A 14897-nucleotide genomic window follows, 5' to 3' on the forward strand; every position below is an offset into this window, starting at 1 on the left:
GTGCCTGCTGTCTGCAAAATCATCTTATGGGCATTTTCTGATATGTTATGTGCTTGCTGTTCAGTTTGTACTGCCAGTGCTTGGTTGTGCTGTGCTGCTCATCATCTCTTTCTCCCTGTTTATTCTCTGTATCCCTGGATTCCTGACTTACTGCCTTAATGTACCATTTGCTTTTTTTCATCATCTTCCCCATGCCTGATCTTCTGTTCATGATTGTTTGCTTTCAGAAGTTAAAAGGTCTTTATCATCTTGGTAAAATCTTCCCAGTTTCACTTAAGCTTGGTACAGTAAGAGCAGAAATCCTTATTTTCTTTCTTGATGTATTTGAATACCCGTTATTAAAAAGTTTCAGGCACTTGTATTTGTGCACATTGTTTGTTTAATTTTTTTTTTTTTTTTGGTATGCACTAACTCTTGCGATCTTCTGCAATATGATGGAATATAAGACAATCAGAGAGAAATGCATTACAGTACTGTATTATAGATTTAATGATCAATGTAGCTGCTGTACTATGAAGAATATATATGATATGATGTTCTGGTACTTGCGTATTATCGCAACCACATTTTCAAGCGAATGGTGGTTGCTTTCCCTTGTGTCAACTGGGACCGATTAAGTATGAGAAAACCTCAGACGCATGTTTTCTTTAATGTGTTCTTGTTTTTAGGAAGGTTTCTCACTTCGGATGAAAAAAATTAAGGTTTCAAATAATAGGTTTCCCCATTTACTGCCAGTGTCTCAAGATGTCAGTTAAGCAAGTTCCCCCATTCCACACTTAAAACACGTTCCGCATTCCTTTTTCTCAGCCTTTGCCCAGACAACAGAAAGCATCAAGAAACAAAAAGCCAAAGCAGTATACCCTGTCTGACTCCTTACAAAGTGATCGGGAAGGGTAGTAGACTGTTAAACACTATCTTGGTGGATTTTTCTTTTTCTTTCTTTTTTTTTTTTTTTGGTTTGAAATGAGTATGGGTTTTCAAATGTTGCTTGCAATTTCTGGCTAGCTAATCCGTTGTTGGATTAGACGTCTGATAGGAAGCAAAGACAATCAAGGGGATTTTCGAGTAGTAAGTGGCGGCAGTACTGCAAAATCATTTAAACATCTGATTAACCTCTCTAATATAATTGAGCCATAAAGTGAGACTAGCATTGGGGGATGAAAGGAAGTTAGCAGATGCAAAAGATTTTGCAGTACTGCTGTTTTCTACTTAGAAAAAACTCTCCCTTGATCGTCTTTGTTTCCCATCAGACGTTCTTCTGATGCACGTAAAAGGGCACAGACACAGCAGCTAGTTTCTCCAGTCAAGCCACCGCAGAGTCTGTGAAGAAGCGGCGGAAGAAAATGGTGACTGCTTTACCAATCCCTCTGTTTACAACCCAGCCTTACATCACATCTTAAAAATGTTTGAACTTTCTTGTAAAACACATATGTCAGACCTTACAAGGTAAGACCAAACGTCCGTTCTTCAATTTTACGTCAATTATCGCAGCATGAAAAAGTGGTTGCGATAATACGTAAGTACCGATGTTCTGTTTGCATTAGAGGAAAATCTGAGAATTATAGATGTTAAGTTGTCAATCTCGCCTTCATTCTTGCTTGATGGGTTCAGAGCCGATCCTCTGCTCCGACTCGGCACTTGCTAAGCTCGAGAGTCACTTTTACCAGCTCGAGGCAGCCCCATATCCCATGATGCAAGGCGGTAAGTACCCAGATCTCGTTTGCCGCTTCGCTTATGAGGTCCTCCTTTTACCAGCTCCTGGTAAGTGATTTGCTACTTCGCTATTTTAGCCCCTTTTAACTAAAAAACCCTTTATTGTTAGTTTTAAATTAGTTTTAAACATTTTCTGACAGAAAATTTTCTGTCTCTTCTTATTTTTTTAGTCAGACTTTCTCCCATCCCATCCCCCCCCTGTTAGGGTGTGTGTGTGTGTTTTTTAGTTATACCTTTTGGTATATTTAATTTAATTTAATTTCTTTGACTGGTGTGTGTGTCTGTGTTTGCACCATGTCTAAAGAAAGGGTCTCAGGCTTTAAGAAGTGTGACTCGTGCTGTCAGAAAATGTCTCTGACAGACGGTCACACTTCTTGCCTGTATTGCCTGGGGCCTCTTCACCTGCAGGACTCCTGTGCTATTTGTCATTCTTTCAGCCAGAGAGTCCTGCAGGAAAGAAGGAATAAGTTGATTTTGAGGGGCCTTCTTAAGCCGGAGGGCTCTCCGGCTAAGTCGGCTCCATCCAAGACTGCTAAGTCTTCCAAGGCCCAGGCTTCTGTGTCCAAGCCTGCGGCCTCGGCTACGACTCGTTCTGAGTCGAGATCGGCTCCGGCTGGAGCCGATTCTGGCTTAACTAAGCCTTCGGCACCGATGGCTATCGGTGCCGATTCTGCATCGACCACTTCGGTGTCGGCTCCGATCGGTTCCGACCACCATGTGGCTCAGGCATCAGTGTCGGCTCCGATCGGCTCCGACACCGTTACTTTTGTGGCTGTATCGGCTCCGGCTGGAGCCGATGCATCGAGGCTACCTGTCGGCTCCGATAAGTTGTCGGCTCCGACAGGTTCAATAGTTTCATCGGTTCCGATGGCTCCTTCGAGGAAGAGGTCTAGGTCTCCTTCCTTGGAGCCAATACTTTCGGCTCCGGCTTCACCTCTCCTCTCAGAACGGAGCCATCGGAGCCGATCTTCAAGGTCATCCAGGCTTTCTGACCATGATTTAGAGAGAGTGGTCAGTAGATTACTTAAGTCACAGGCACTGGCCCAAATGTTACATAGTCCATCTCAACAGACGGCTATTGGTCCACACCCCGTTGCAGTTCCTCCTTCAACTCTACCCCAGAGCTTGGAGTTGGAGTCTTCAGGAATGGTTACTGCTACGGCTGAAGGACAGATACCCCTTCTGTTCCTTCAGCCTCTACTCTTATCTCCTCTTGAGACCTTCCTTAGAGGGATTCGTGGCCGGGCTTCCATGGTCTCCTCCGAGGGGTGAGTGGCATCGACCCTTGTCCGAGCCCGCTCTTCCCCTTGGAGCCTCGGCCTTGGTGAGCTCGGCTCCGACATCTGCCTCAGAGACTTCCCTTCGGTGGTCCCTGGAGTTCCTAGCTCTTCGGAACGGGTTCTCTCGGACCTTCCTGGGAGGGGAGCATTCGAGGTGATGAAGAGTGTGCTGGCCACTGGTATCAGCCAGCAGTCTGTTCCCTTAGCTCCTCCCCCTGTAGTGCCTGTTGACATCTCTGCCACTTCTCTTGCTACAGGACCCAGAGATCCTCCGCCTCAGGTTTCCCCATTGGGAATATCCCCCTCTTCCGAGGATTCTCCTGATGTTTTGGGAGATCCTCCTAGAAAGAGAACTTGTAAGAGGAAACATATAGACTCCCCCGAGTCTATCACTTCAGATACTGACTTAGATGAGTCAGAGGGATCCCCAAGATCCCCCTCTGAGGATGTCTCCTTCTCAGACATCCTAGAACTCCTTAAACAGAGGGGAAACTGGCCCACCAATAATCCCTCTGAGGATGAGTCAGTATACCTGGAGGCGTTTGGATCTCGGCCCTCCACCTCCTGGGTGTCTCCGCCTTTCGACCCCCTTATGCAGGTTATTGCCCGAAAGGCGTGGGCTGCTCCTGACTCTGTAGAGCCAGTCCCTAGGAGGCCTTCAAAATTTATTACTGCCCCGTGTGATAAGCAATTCCTCACTAAGGGTGTCCCCGCTGATGCCATGGTGGTGGCTGCTGCCACCAAGAAGGAACTTGCAGATCCTTCCGTACCCGTCCATCCTCCTAATAAGGACTCTAGGACCATGGATAGGTACGGTAAGCGGATGTTTTCCTCAGCGACCTTTGCTATGCATTCGCTGAATTACCTATGTCACTTCACCAGACTCCAAAGGGATATCCTTAAGGAGCTAGGTGATGTTGTACAGGATCCTACAGCTGCAGGAGCTCAGGAAAAAATTGCTTCGCAGCTAGGTACCCTTAATTCCATTGCAAACTCCTCCATGCGGCTTATATCATATGCTGCTGATGGAGCGAGTAGGGCCGCAGGTACAGGTGTGGCCCTTAGACGCCAAGCCTGGATGCGGCTATGTGACTTTGCAGATCCCTTTAAGGCGTCCTTCACAAATTCTCCCTTTGATGGGTCAGCTTTGTTTGGCCCTCAAGTGAAGGAAACTTTGACCAGGTGTGAGCAGGACGGCAAGACTCTTTCTGCCGTAGGAGTCCGTTTTTCCACCCCTTCTAGACCTTACCCCAAAGGACAGAAAGGTGGCAAAATGTGGTTCCGCAAATCCCAAGGAGTCACGCCGGATTCACGTGGTCAGTTTACCCCTAGAGGCAGAGGGGTAACAACAACAGACGCCGCTCTAGAGGCAGAGGGGTCCAAAAAACCAGGGAAACAGAGAGCCTCTCTCTGACAAGCCCTTTCAGCATCCCTGAGATGTTGCCCGGCTGTCCATCCTTGGAGGCAGTCGGGGGAAGACTATCGCTGTACCCAGAAGCCTGGCGTTCCCTCACTCAAGACAGATGGGTACAGTCGATCATATCTGAGGGTTACAAAATTCCTTTCGAGGAAAGTCCTTTCTATCACTCAAATTCCCTTCCAGATGTACCACCCGGTCTAAGGGAAATTGCAGAGTTAGAAGTCTTAAAACTTCTGCAAAAAAGAGCCATTCAGCCAGTTACGACAGATCATTCAGAGCCCGGAATCTACTCAAGGTTCTTTTTGGTCCCCAAAAAGACGGGAGACTGGAGACCAATATTGGATCTCAGCAGACTCAACAAGTCTGTGAGGAAGACAAGATTCCGAATGGTCACTCTTCAGTCAATTCTGCCCTTCTTACAGAAGGACAACTGGATGTGCTCAATAGATCTTCAGGATGCGTACTATCACATCAAAATCCACAGACGCTCCAGGAGATTTCTCCGCTTTCGGCTGGGGTCCAGTCATTTCCAGTTCAGAGCCCTGCCCTTTGGTCTCACTACAGCCCCCAGAGTGTTCACCAAATGCATGGCAGTGGTCACGGCTCACCTGAGACGGCAAGAATTCCAGGTGTTTCCGTATCTCGACGACTGGCTCCTTTCAGCCACCACCAGGCATCAGCTTATTCAAGCCAGGGATTACATAATAAAGCTTTGTACTCTTTTGGGCATCTCGATAAACTTCAAAAGTCATCCTTATCGCCCTGCCAGTCTATTACTTTCATAGGCGCAAACTTAAACACTGTTCGGATGTCAGCTACCCTTACAGATCAAAGAGTTTCAGACATTCAAAGTCAAGTCAGGATCATTCTAGCCAACAAGAAAGTACAGGCCAGAATGGTTCTAAAGGTATTAGGCCTCATGGCTGCGGCCATTACTCTTCTTCCCTGGCTCGCTTCTACATGCGCCTTCTTCAGTGGATGCTGTTCACACAGTGGTCGTACCAACAACTTCCAATGCGTCACCAGATTCTGGTGACACAGACTTGCAAAGATCATCTTGCTTGGTGGATCACATCTCCCCAGGTTCACCAAGGCAGACACTTTGTACCCCCATCCCCGGTAGCCACTGTCACCACGGATGCCTCCCTGATCGGGTGGGGGGGGTCATTATCAGGGCAGGATGGTTCATGGGACGTGGCAGCCGTTCGAATACCACCTGCACATAAATGTCCTGGAGATGAGAGCAGTGCTTTTAACGTTGCAAGCCCTCAACGACTTTCTTCCCGTAGGGACAATTGCAGTCCACACAGACAACATGTCTGTAGTTTGGTATATCAACAAACAGTAGTTTGGTATATCAACAAACAGGGCGGAACCAAGTCCTACCCCTTGTGTCGAGAAGCGCTCAGACTATGGCAATGGGCAATCTCCTCTCATCGGTTTCTGGTAGCAACGCATATCCCTGGGAAAACCAACATTGTAGCGGACAGATTGAGCAGAGCTATTCTCATGCCTCACGAGTGGTCTCTCAAGCAATCTATAGCGGAAGAGATTTTTCTGGAATGGGGTCGTCCATGTTGCTATCTTTTTGCTACTCCCCAAAACAGCAAATGCCCAGACTTCTTCTCTCTCTTCCCTCTTCCAGGCCATCCCCCCAGAGATGCTCTGACCCAGGATTGGCCCCAGGGACTTCTTTATGCCTTCCCTCCATTTCCTCTGATCCCTCAAGTTATCCAGAAGGCAACCGATTTGAGAGCCAAATTGATTCTCATTGCCCCTTACTGGCCTCGACAAGTTTGGTTCCCGTTCCTCCATCGTCACCTTTTGGTGCAGCCGTGGCATCTGGACCCAGTGCCAGATCTTCTGATTCACCAATCCGGTCAGCTGCACCGGTCTATCCCTTCTCTCAACCTCACAGCATGGTTGCTCCACTTCCTTCCTTAGCCAGGCTTCCTTTGATCTCTAACCCAGTTAGAGACATCATAGTAGCTTCTAAAATCCTCTACCAGGAGGATTTATACAAGCAAATGGAAACGCTTTCTCTTATTGGGCTAAGGCCAAGAATATTGATCCTTTCACTGCCCCTGTTCAGGCAGTCCTGGACTTCTTAGCAGAGATTTTTCATGCAGGCTCCTCTTCTTCCACAGTCAGAGTTCAATTGGCTGCTATCTCGAACTTTCATGTCGGGATTGCAGATCACAATATTATGTCCCATAGGCTCTGCAGGGCCTTCTTGAAAGGAATTTTCCTGCTAAAGCCTCCAATCAGGAATCCTCCTCCTCAGTGGGATCTAAATTTAGTGCTGACATCCTTGATTCTTCCCCCCTTCGAGCCAGCTGTTTCTTGTTCCCTGAAATTTCTTTCTTGGAAAACTTTATTCCTAGTGGCTATTACATCGGCCAGGAGGGTGTCTGAACTTCATGCTCTATCGGTTCGACTACCCTATTTGGTTTTTCACAAAGACAGAGTATCATTGAGAACTAATCCGACCTTTTGCCTAAGGTCGCCTCAAAGACCAATTTGAATCAATCCATTGATCTCCTGTATTTTTCCCAAACTATTCAGACAGAGCCGAACAAAAACTACATTATCTTGATGTCCACCGTCAACTCAGATATTATTTGGACAGAACAAAAAATTTTAGGAAATCTGATCAACTTTTTGTTTCCTATGCGGATAATAAGAAAGGCCTTCCTGTTTCTAAAGTGACCTTGTCTAGATGGCTTTCTTGGTCATCTCTGAAATTTATCTGCTCAGGGGAAAACAGCTGTGCTCAAAACCTAAAGCACATTCAACTAGGAGCTTAGCTACTTCTACAGCCTTTCAAGCTAGACTTCCTTTAGACACTATTTGTGCAGCGCCACTTGGGCCACTCCTCATACTTTTGTTTCCCACTACAAATTGGACTTGGCCTCCAGGGACAGAGCCAGTTTTGGCTCTACAGTCCTCAAGAGTCTGTTCCATTGAGCCACCCAGGATAGAGGTGCTAGGACGCGGTCCCATCAAGCAAGAATGAAGGCGAGATTGACAACTTAACATTAAGAAGTTATGTACCTACCATAACGCTCCATGTTAGTTGTCTTCTCGCCTTCTTTCTTGCGACCCTCCCTGCTTCCGCCAGGCCTGGACAGACCTTTCTATAAGAAATTATTATGCTGAAGACCATTCAGACCTGGTCCTTCTTCCATCCTGTAAGTTTTCTTTCTTCCTTTTGGAAGTGTTTTTATGCTTGGTGCTATTGCCCTTTGTCATCAAACGAGATCTGGGTACTTACCGCCTTGCATCATGGGATATGGGGCTGCCTCGAGCTGGTAAAAGTGACTCTCGAGCTTAGCAAGTGCCGAGTCGGAGCCGAGGATCGGCTCCGAACCCATCAAGCAAGAAAGAAGGCGAGAGAAGACAACTAACATGGAACGTTATGGTAGGTACATAACTTCTTATTTAATTCCGTGTCAAGATTTCACTGTGTTGTAGTTTTATCTCCTAAGGTAGGAGAATGCAGATAGACTCTGAGAACAAACAAAGCATTCTAGTACCAGGGAGTAGAGTAAACTGTGTTGTCTGCTTTTTTGTTCTGGTATTTTACAAATTCAGTGGCAGTCCAAATGCCAAAGTGTTGCTTGGCTTCTGGAAAAATAACTAACCTGATTAATGAACTGTGAATACAATATGTCTAGTGTCAGTCATATGTCTGCAAAATGAATCTCCTTCAGTTAAGTACAACTTGGTAAAAAAGGGTTGTGAGCCTACTGGGCCTTGTTCATTTCCCAAGGAGTAACATGAAAGCAACACATTTTAATATCAGTGCTTTATTATGTATTCTTCCTGTTAAGGAGTTGCAGATATGTTTACAGAATTCATGAGCATCCAGTATTAGTATATAGGGTGAAAAGTAGAGAGACTGATGGTGTAAATATTTGCTAGTACTATGGTGCTTATTGTGGGTACATAAGAGAGAAGTATCAGAATGTCTTTTAAATGTCCATATTTGAGGATTGGTAATATGGTGAGCCTGAGCCTTAGTGAGCATAACAGTGTTATTTTACAGAGTTTGAACACTGCAGTTTGAAAGACATGGGATGCTTTCACCCATAACATTTTCTTTTTATGTAGAAACACCTTCTTTCTTGAGATTCTTTGAAGTGTTTGTACTCTTTCACTAGTAATGTGCTTAAAAAGTTTGACTAGTCATTATATTGCTTACACACTAATTCTGGAAGTTGCCATTTTACAGGGTTTCATCTGTCCAGTCTGTATGAGATCATATGTAACTGCCATCGACCTGTTTGAACATTACCAGAATGACCACACTGCAGCACAGACTGAGAAACAGACGCCCATAAATCCAGCTGTTAATGTGGGTCTTGAAATATTTTCTTTGCATTGTTGCTTTCTGTGTAGGGGATGAACAAGAGCTCCAAATTTGTGTTTTGTAGTTCACTAGTAGATGAATTTAAAATTCAAAATCTCAGCCCTATTAGTAGTTTGTTGTCATTTCTTGATGTACTGACGATCAAGAGGACGTTTTTTAAAGAGCTGACTGAGTAGTTCAAGTAGTGCTAGATAGCGTATAAAAAGGGCAAGCTCTTTATTTGTTAATGTGAAATAAATCATTTCAGCAATGTATCACTGGACTTTATGAGCAGTATAGAATAACATTTTATCGTAGTCCTAAAAAGTGAATAAGGCTAGGCTTAAAATGTTTCGCAAGGGCAGTTAGCCTAGTACTAATCTATGAATCTATCTATGAACGTACATATGTATATATATATATATATATATATATATATATATATATATATGTATATATATATACATACACGCACATATACATAATTGTGTGTATATAAATTGTTTATTATTATTATTTTTTTTTTTTTACATTACTGACTAATTTGGTATTATGTCTGAGGATGTGTTGATTTTATATATTGTTGCCCTCCCTGAAGATGTAGCATGTTAGTATTGAAGCTACTGCTCAATGTACTGGAGTACTTAACTGACTGCAGATGGTTAAACACCACTGTATACTCTGTTGCATAAATATGGTGCTTCTGTAAAGAGGACTACATTCTGTCCATTTATTTGTCTTTGTAAATAGGAGTTGGTAGACTTTACACATTCCCTGCAGACATGCCTCTCAGCTGTACAGATTTTCACAGAACGTCCAGATTTTTGCCTCATATTTTGGTCTGTTCCTCGTTTTTTTTTTTTTTTTTTTGACAAATGAATGCTATGATCCAAGGATTAAAGTCACTAGATAATGACATGGATTTGAGCTTAAGACTTCATATCCTTCAGAAAATGCATGCTAACACAAATCCTATTAGTCTAGCAACTTTCTAGGTTTGTAAGAGCAACATTTAAAATGTGACCTTATTTTTGTGCCTTTGTTCCCCCCATTATGTCCGGTTTTGTCCAGATTTCTTGCACTAAGAGGTTGAGACGTATGCCTGCAGAGTGCTCTGTTGGAGATGCTGGGTAAGCAAGTTGGAGTGACTAGGGAAATTATCTTTAAGCTATGATACAAATTCGGAATTGCCTAGACATAAGTAAGGCCTTGCTGAGTCTAAGTATGATGGCTGCCAAAAAAGTAGGTTGTTGTTCATGTGCATTTCAGGTCTCCAAGGAGACACTCGAGATCCCTGGTTAACAAAGCTTGCTGACTCCAGTGTGAGGCTTAATGACCTGTCAAGCGAGTGGCTTATTTAAAAAATAAGTAAATACCCCTTGTTCACTTAATTGTCTATGTACAAGACCAGAAAAGAGTTGCTATTATGTAATGTAGCCACTGTACTCATGCAAGGTTACTGTCTGATTAAAGTAACTATGTGGTCTATACTTTGTCCAGTTTGCTATGCATTGTGTAGTATAGAATATTAGTACCACCCATTTTATAATCAGGAAGTAAGTACCTTGCTGAATGGATTGCACATCTACTTATTCAGACTCTTGAGTACTCTGTTTGGAGAATGAGGAGGGTTTCCATTAAAACCAATTTTGGTTAACTTTTAATAGTTATGTAGGCTTATGCCTCTTTCATATTGTGTGTGAACAGCCTTAGACCTCCTCCAAATTCTTGTGTGTTTCTTGCATACATAATAAAACTTTATTTTACTCTTGAGAGCAAATGGTCAGTTCAGGGCTCTTGCCTCTCATAATTCATCATCCTGTTGGTGAGGAAACTGATGTGCTTTACAGTCTTCATCTTTCTATTTTTTTATTTTAAGAAAAACATAGTTCTGTAACTGGTACTCAAATCTGTGCAATTCCCTGTCTTATGAAACTTTAACATTGACTGGGACAGTAACCAACACCAGTACTTGTATCCTTTAACCACAAAATGTGCTAAACTTGTCATATAAAATGGCCATTACATCGATCACTGGTGCAGTAGCTGTAGCTGCATGGGGTTATGTCCTACGAAAGATTTAACATCGGACAGCTTCCAAAGTTCAGGGCACAGTCCATGTGTCTAAACTGTCAGGCAGCTCAAGCTGAGCTGACTAAAAGACATGTTTGTGTGTAAAGCCCTTCAGAGATTTACTATTTGAAAAGAGTGTACTCCTCTAAGGCTTCTGTAGCTCGACAGTTGGCTTGGGGCTGTTCCTTTGTTGGGCAGATAAGTTCCCTTTGGGGAAAACCTTCCAGTTTCTAACTGTTTGTGTTTTATCACTTTCCTCTTTAGGAAAATTATTTTAAAGCTAGGAGTTTGTGTTTCAATGGACTGTCACTAGACTAGTCTAAACAGGCACTCTGTTTTTTTCCTGTCAGTTTAAAAGTTGCGTGCAGTAACTGAAAACCATTTTTTTTCCTGTAGAGAAATTGTTTATTTTATTCTTTTGTGGCCATCCAGGTATTTTTAAGGGCTTTTTACTGTGTTTTCTGAAAAAAAAAAGTGTTTTTTACTGACATTTGCTGCTTGTCTTTCTCAGGACCATTTTTTGTTTGACCTTAGAACAAACGACTAGTCCCACAGTAATTTATTTTCCCAGCCGCAAAAAGAAAAAGTTAAGCAAACAGCATTTGCCACCATAGCAGGCTAGCAATTTGCTTCAGCTGTAGGTGGGTGACTGTGCTATGGCCATTTATTTTATCTCAGCCACTATTCTTTAACCCTAGATCCCACTAGTGTAGCACCTACAACCACGGTGTACTAGGTGGTAGCCACTTACTCTGTGACTTTTGGGGTCCCATCAGTGGGCAAGGGAAAGTCACTGTTGTCAGTCTTGGGAGAGCAAATAAGGAAGGCTTCCCTGTTATGTCAGAAAGTTGTGCCCATCCCTGGGGAAGCTGCTGCCATTAGTAACATGGTTGTCTCCATTTTTTCTATCAAAAAAAAACAAAACTAAGTATGAATCTCCTCCTCTTCATATTTCCTTAGACAGGAATAGTTTACTGGGTCTGGTTAGAGTTTAATTCGGGTAACAGCCTGAATAGATACTTCTTGTAAAGTAGTTTCTGGTAAAAGAAGGAGAGGGTTACCTCTTTTCTTGAAGAGATTCAAGATTCTGAGTCTGAACACGAAGATTAAATGACAGATACAGGATTTTCTCCTCTGATTTCTGATTCAGACTCAGAGGAGAGCTCAGTTTCTGATTCTCCCTGTGGGAGCATATCTTTCTCTGAGACTATTGCTTTAACGAGCCAGTGTTTTCAGTGAGAGAGTCCCTCAAAAAATACTATGAATTGCCACATTAGGAATTTCCAGAAAGCACACTCATTCCTCCTTTTCTGTGTGCTTTGTATGTTACTCCACCCCCCCCCCCCTCACTAGTCTACATTAGGAAGTTGTATCCTGTGGCGCCATCTTTAAACTGCTTCACCCCCAACCTGCACAAGCCACTCACTCCACAGCCTCTCTGCTTGTTGTGAACACCAATAGTAATTACAGGGCATCTTCTTCTTGATGACCCCCCCCCCCTTCCAGGACATAAACAAAAATAGATTTCGACCACTCGCTTGTTACGGGACAGGTCTCACACTAAAAGAAAATGAACAAGGCTAAGTTTTTAGGCTTTTCACATAGGTGAATACTGCTGTATACATAATCAGAGATTAGAGCATTTTTTCTCTCTGATTGTATGGTGTGCACGACAGGGCTCCCAAAATTGACCCCAACCTAAGCTTTGGTCAATATCTGGTTAAAGTAGATTCCTTATAGTCGCCACTCCATGACACTACCCACCTATATTTCAGCCTACTAATATTTTACAGTAACTTATTTATCTCTGTTAAATAATTGCTGCAAACTTATTAAAATACTTACCCAACCCTATTAATTAGGTTTAGTACACAGTCGCCCCCATAAGTATACCGTTGATAACCCCACTCAGTAAAGTTAAATACTTGATTCCACATACCTTTCCTTAGTCTTCCACTGATAGTTTTTCACTCTCCCCCTGGATATCCAGTATTAAAAAAAGATAGACTTCATAAGAAAGTGTGAGCCCTAGCATTAATATACCAAAACCATTTAAACATAATACCCCACCCAAAAATAGTTCCCACCTTCAGTAATATGGAAATTCTATTATCACTATTTTTCAACAATCATAAACAATTATCTATTGCCACCATCTATATTCCTCCAGGTCCCAATAGCCCAACAGTGGAAGACTTCCTATCATGGTCTAACCACTACTTCTCAAATGAAACCATCTTCCTCTGTAACACTAATGTAAATGGCTTAAACTAACACCAAACAGCTCCACAAACTCCATCAATCTGTTCAAATTTACACAACATATACAAACCACAGCACACACAACAATGAATCACCCTGTATCCTCCTAGACTGGATATTAATATCCCACCCACAATATTACTCCAATCCCAACACGCTTCCCAACACCCTAAGTGACTACCTACCAGCCCTGAAACACAGACTGTTAACCTCCACCCCAAGCATTCATTCTTACAAATATACCAGAAGTCTAGCCAGTTTTAGCCAGTCTCACTTTTGCAACCTATTACAAACAATAAACTGAAACCCACTGAAATATCTTCCCTTAGATGAAGCGGTACATTATTTCAATACTGTCTTCCTGGATACCCTTAACTCCATAGCCCCCATAAGAAAAAGAGAGTTAAACATAACCATGCTCCTTGGCTATCTAAGTCAACCAAACAACTACTGATTAATAGAGACCGAGCATGGCACAAATGGAGAAATAAGACCCCACCCAACAAAACTGCATTCAGAATACTTAGAAACAAAGCAAAACAGGACATTATTCAGGACAAAAAGACTTACTTATCTCAACAAATAAACACCCACAGTAATAATCCCAGATTTTTCTGGAAATTTGTCAACTCGCTACTAAATCCTGGCAGCCCCCAAAACCCATCTCCATTTCCAGACAAAAGCCCAGTTGAAATCACTGAAATATTTAATAAAATCTATATTGATATTCTCCTTACATTAATAAACGCAGGCTATACCCCAACCCCCATTAACCCATCCATCATATCTCACGGCAATATCAGCTCCATACCATCCTTTTACTTCCAACCTGTAGCAGCCTCTCAAATACAAACATTACTTGGCAAATTGAAACCAGGCTCCTTATCTGCTGATAATCTCCCCCCAGAATACGTCAGAATTAGTGCTAGGGCAATAGGTTTCCCAGTAAGTATCCTTATAAACCGATCACTTGCAGAACACACATTACCCACCTCTGGAAATAGTCAATAATCACCCCACTTCATAAAGGTGGAAACCCTCATGACCTATCTAATTTTAGACCCATTTCCATACTGTCCCCTGTATCTAAAATAATGGAAAATGCATCCACAAACAACTGGTTGAATATCTAACAAGCAACAACCCCTTCACAACATGGTTTTTGACCATCCTACATTGCCATTACTGCCCTAATCTCCTTCACAAATTTCATCTATAATGCCCTAGATAGTAACCTACTTAAATCAGTCCTCTTACTGGATCTCTCAAAAGCATTCAACACAGTCTCCCACATCAAACTTATCCAGCAACTGCATTCACTAGGATACTGTGATGCCACCCTAACCTGGCTCACTAGTTACTTGGAAAACTGACAGCAATCCGTAAAATGGCTGAATAACCTCTCTAGCTTTCTCCCAAATAACATAGGAGTGCCCCAGGTGTCAATCTTAGAACCCCTACTTTTCAACATTTTTGTAAATGACCTAATAAATTTCCCATTGACTGTACTACCATACAATATGCATACGATTCAACCATAATCTGTACCTCCAATAACTTCTCTGACCTCCAAAAATGCATCCATAGAACTCTGGCTGAACCAATCACAGCTATTACTTGACCCTAATAAATCTAAATTACTCATCTTTGTATCTAAACCTTTTCCCACAGACTTTACTATATTCTCCATAAACAAAACCCAAATAGAGTTAGTAAATCAGGCCAAACTGCTAAGAATTACTATTGACAGCAAACTTAGCCTTGACTTGCATATTAATAACGCAATAAAAAAGACTCA

General features: G+C 42.7%; 1 protein-coding gene across 1 annotated transcript in view; it reads left to right on the plus strand.

Annotated features, from left to right (window-relative positions):
* EEA1 (early endosome antigen 1) overlaps positions 1–14897 on the plus strand; it is a 1728461-nt gene that overhangs the window by 104955 nt on the left and 1608609 nt on the right. The window contains exon 3 of the mRNA XM_044087190.1: positions 8648–8770. Within this exon, the coding sequence (XP_043943125.1) occupies positions 8648–8770 (123 nt within the window). The remainder of the gene's footprint in view (positions 1–8647; positions 8771–14897) is intronic.

The sequence above is a fragment of the Protopterus annectens genome, chromosome 11.part0 (genome assembly GCF_019279795.1).
Source record: "Protopterus annectens isolate FY-2018-M chromosome 11.part0, PAN1.0, whole genome shotgun sequence".
In the NCBI taxonomy this organism is placed as follows: domain Eukaryota; kingdom Metazoa; phylum Chordata; order Ceratodontiformes; family Protopteridae; genus Protopterus; species Protopterus annectens.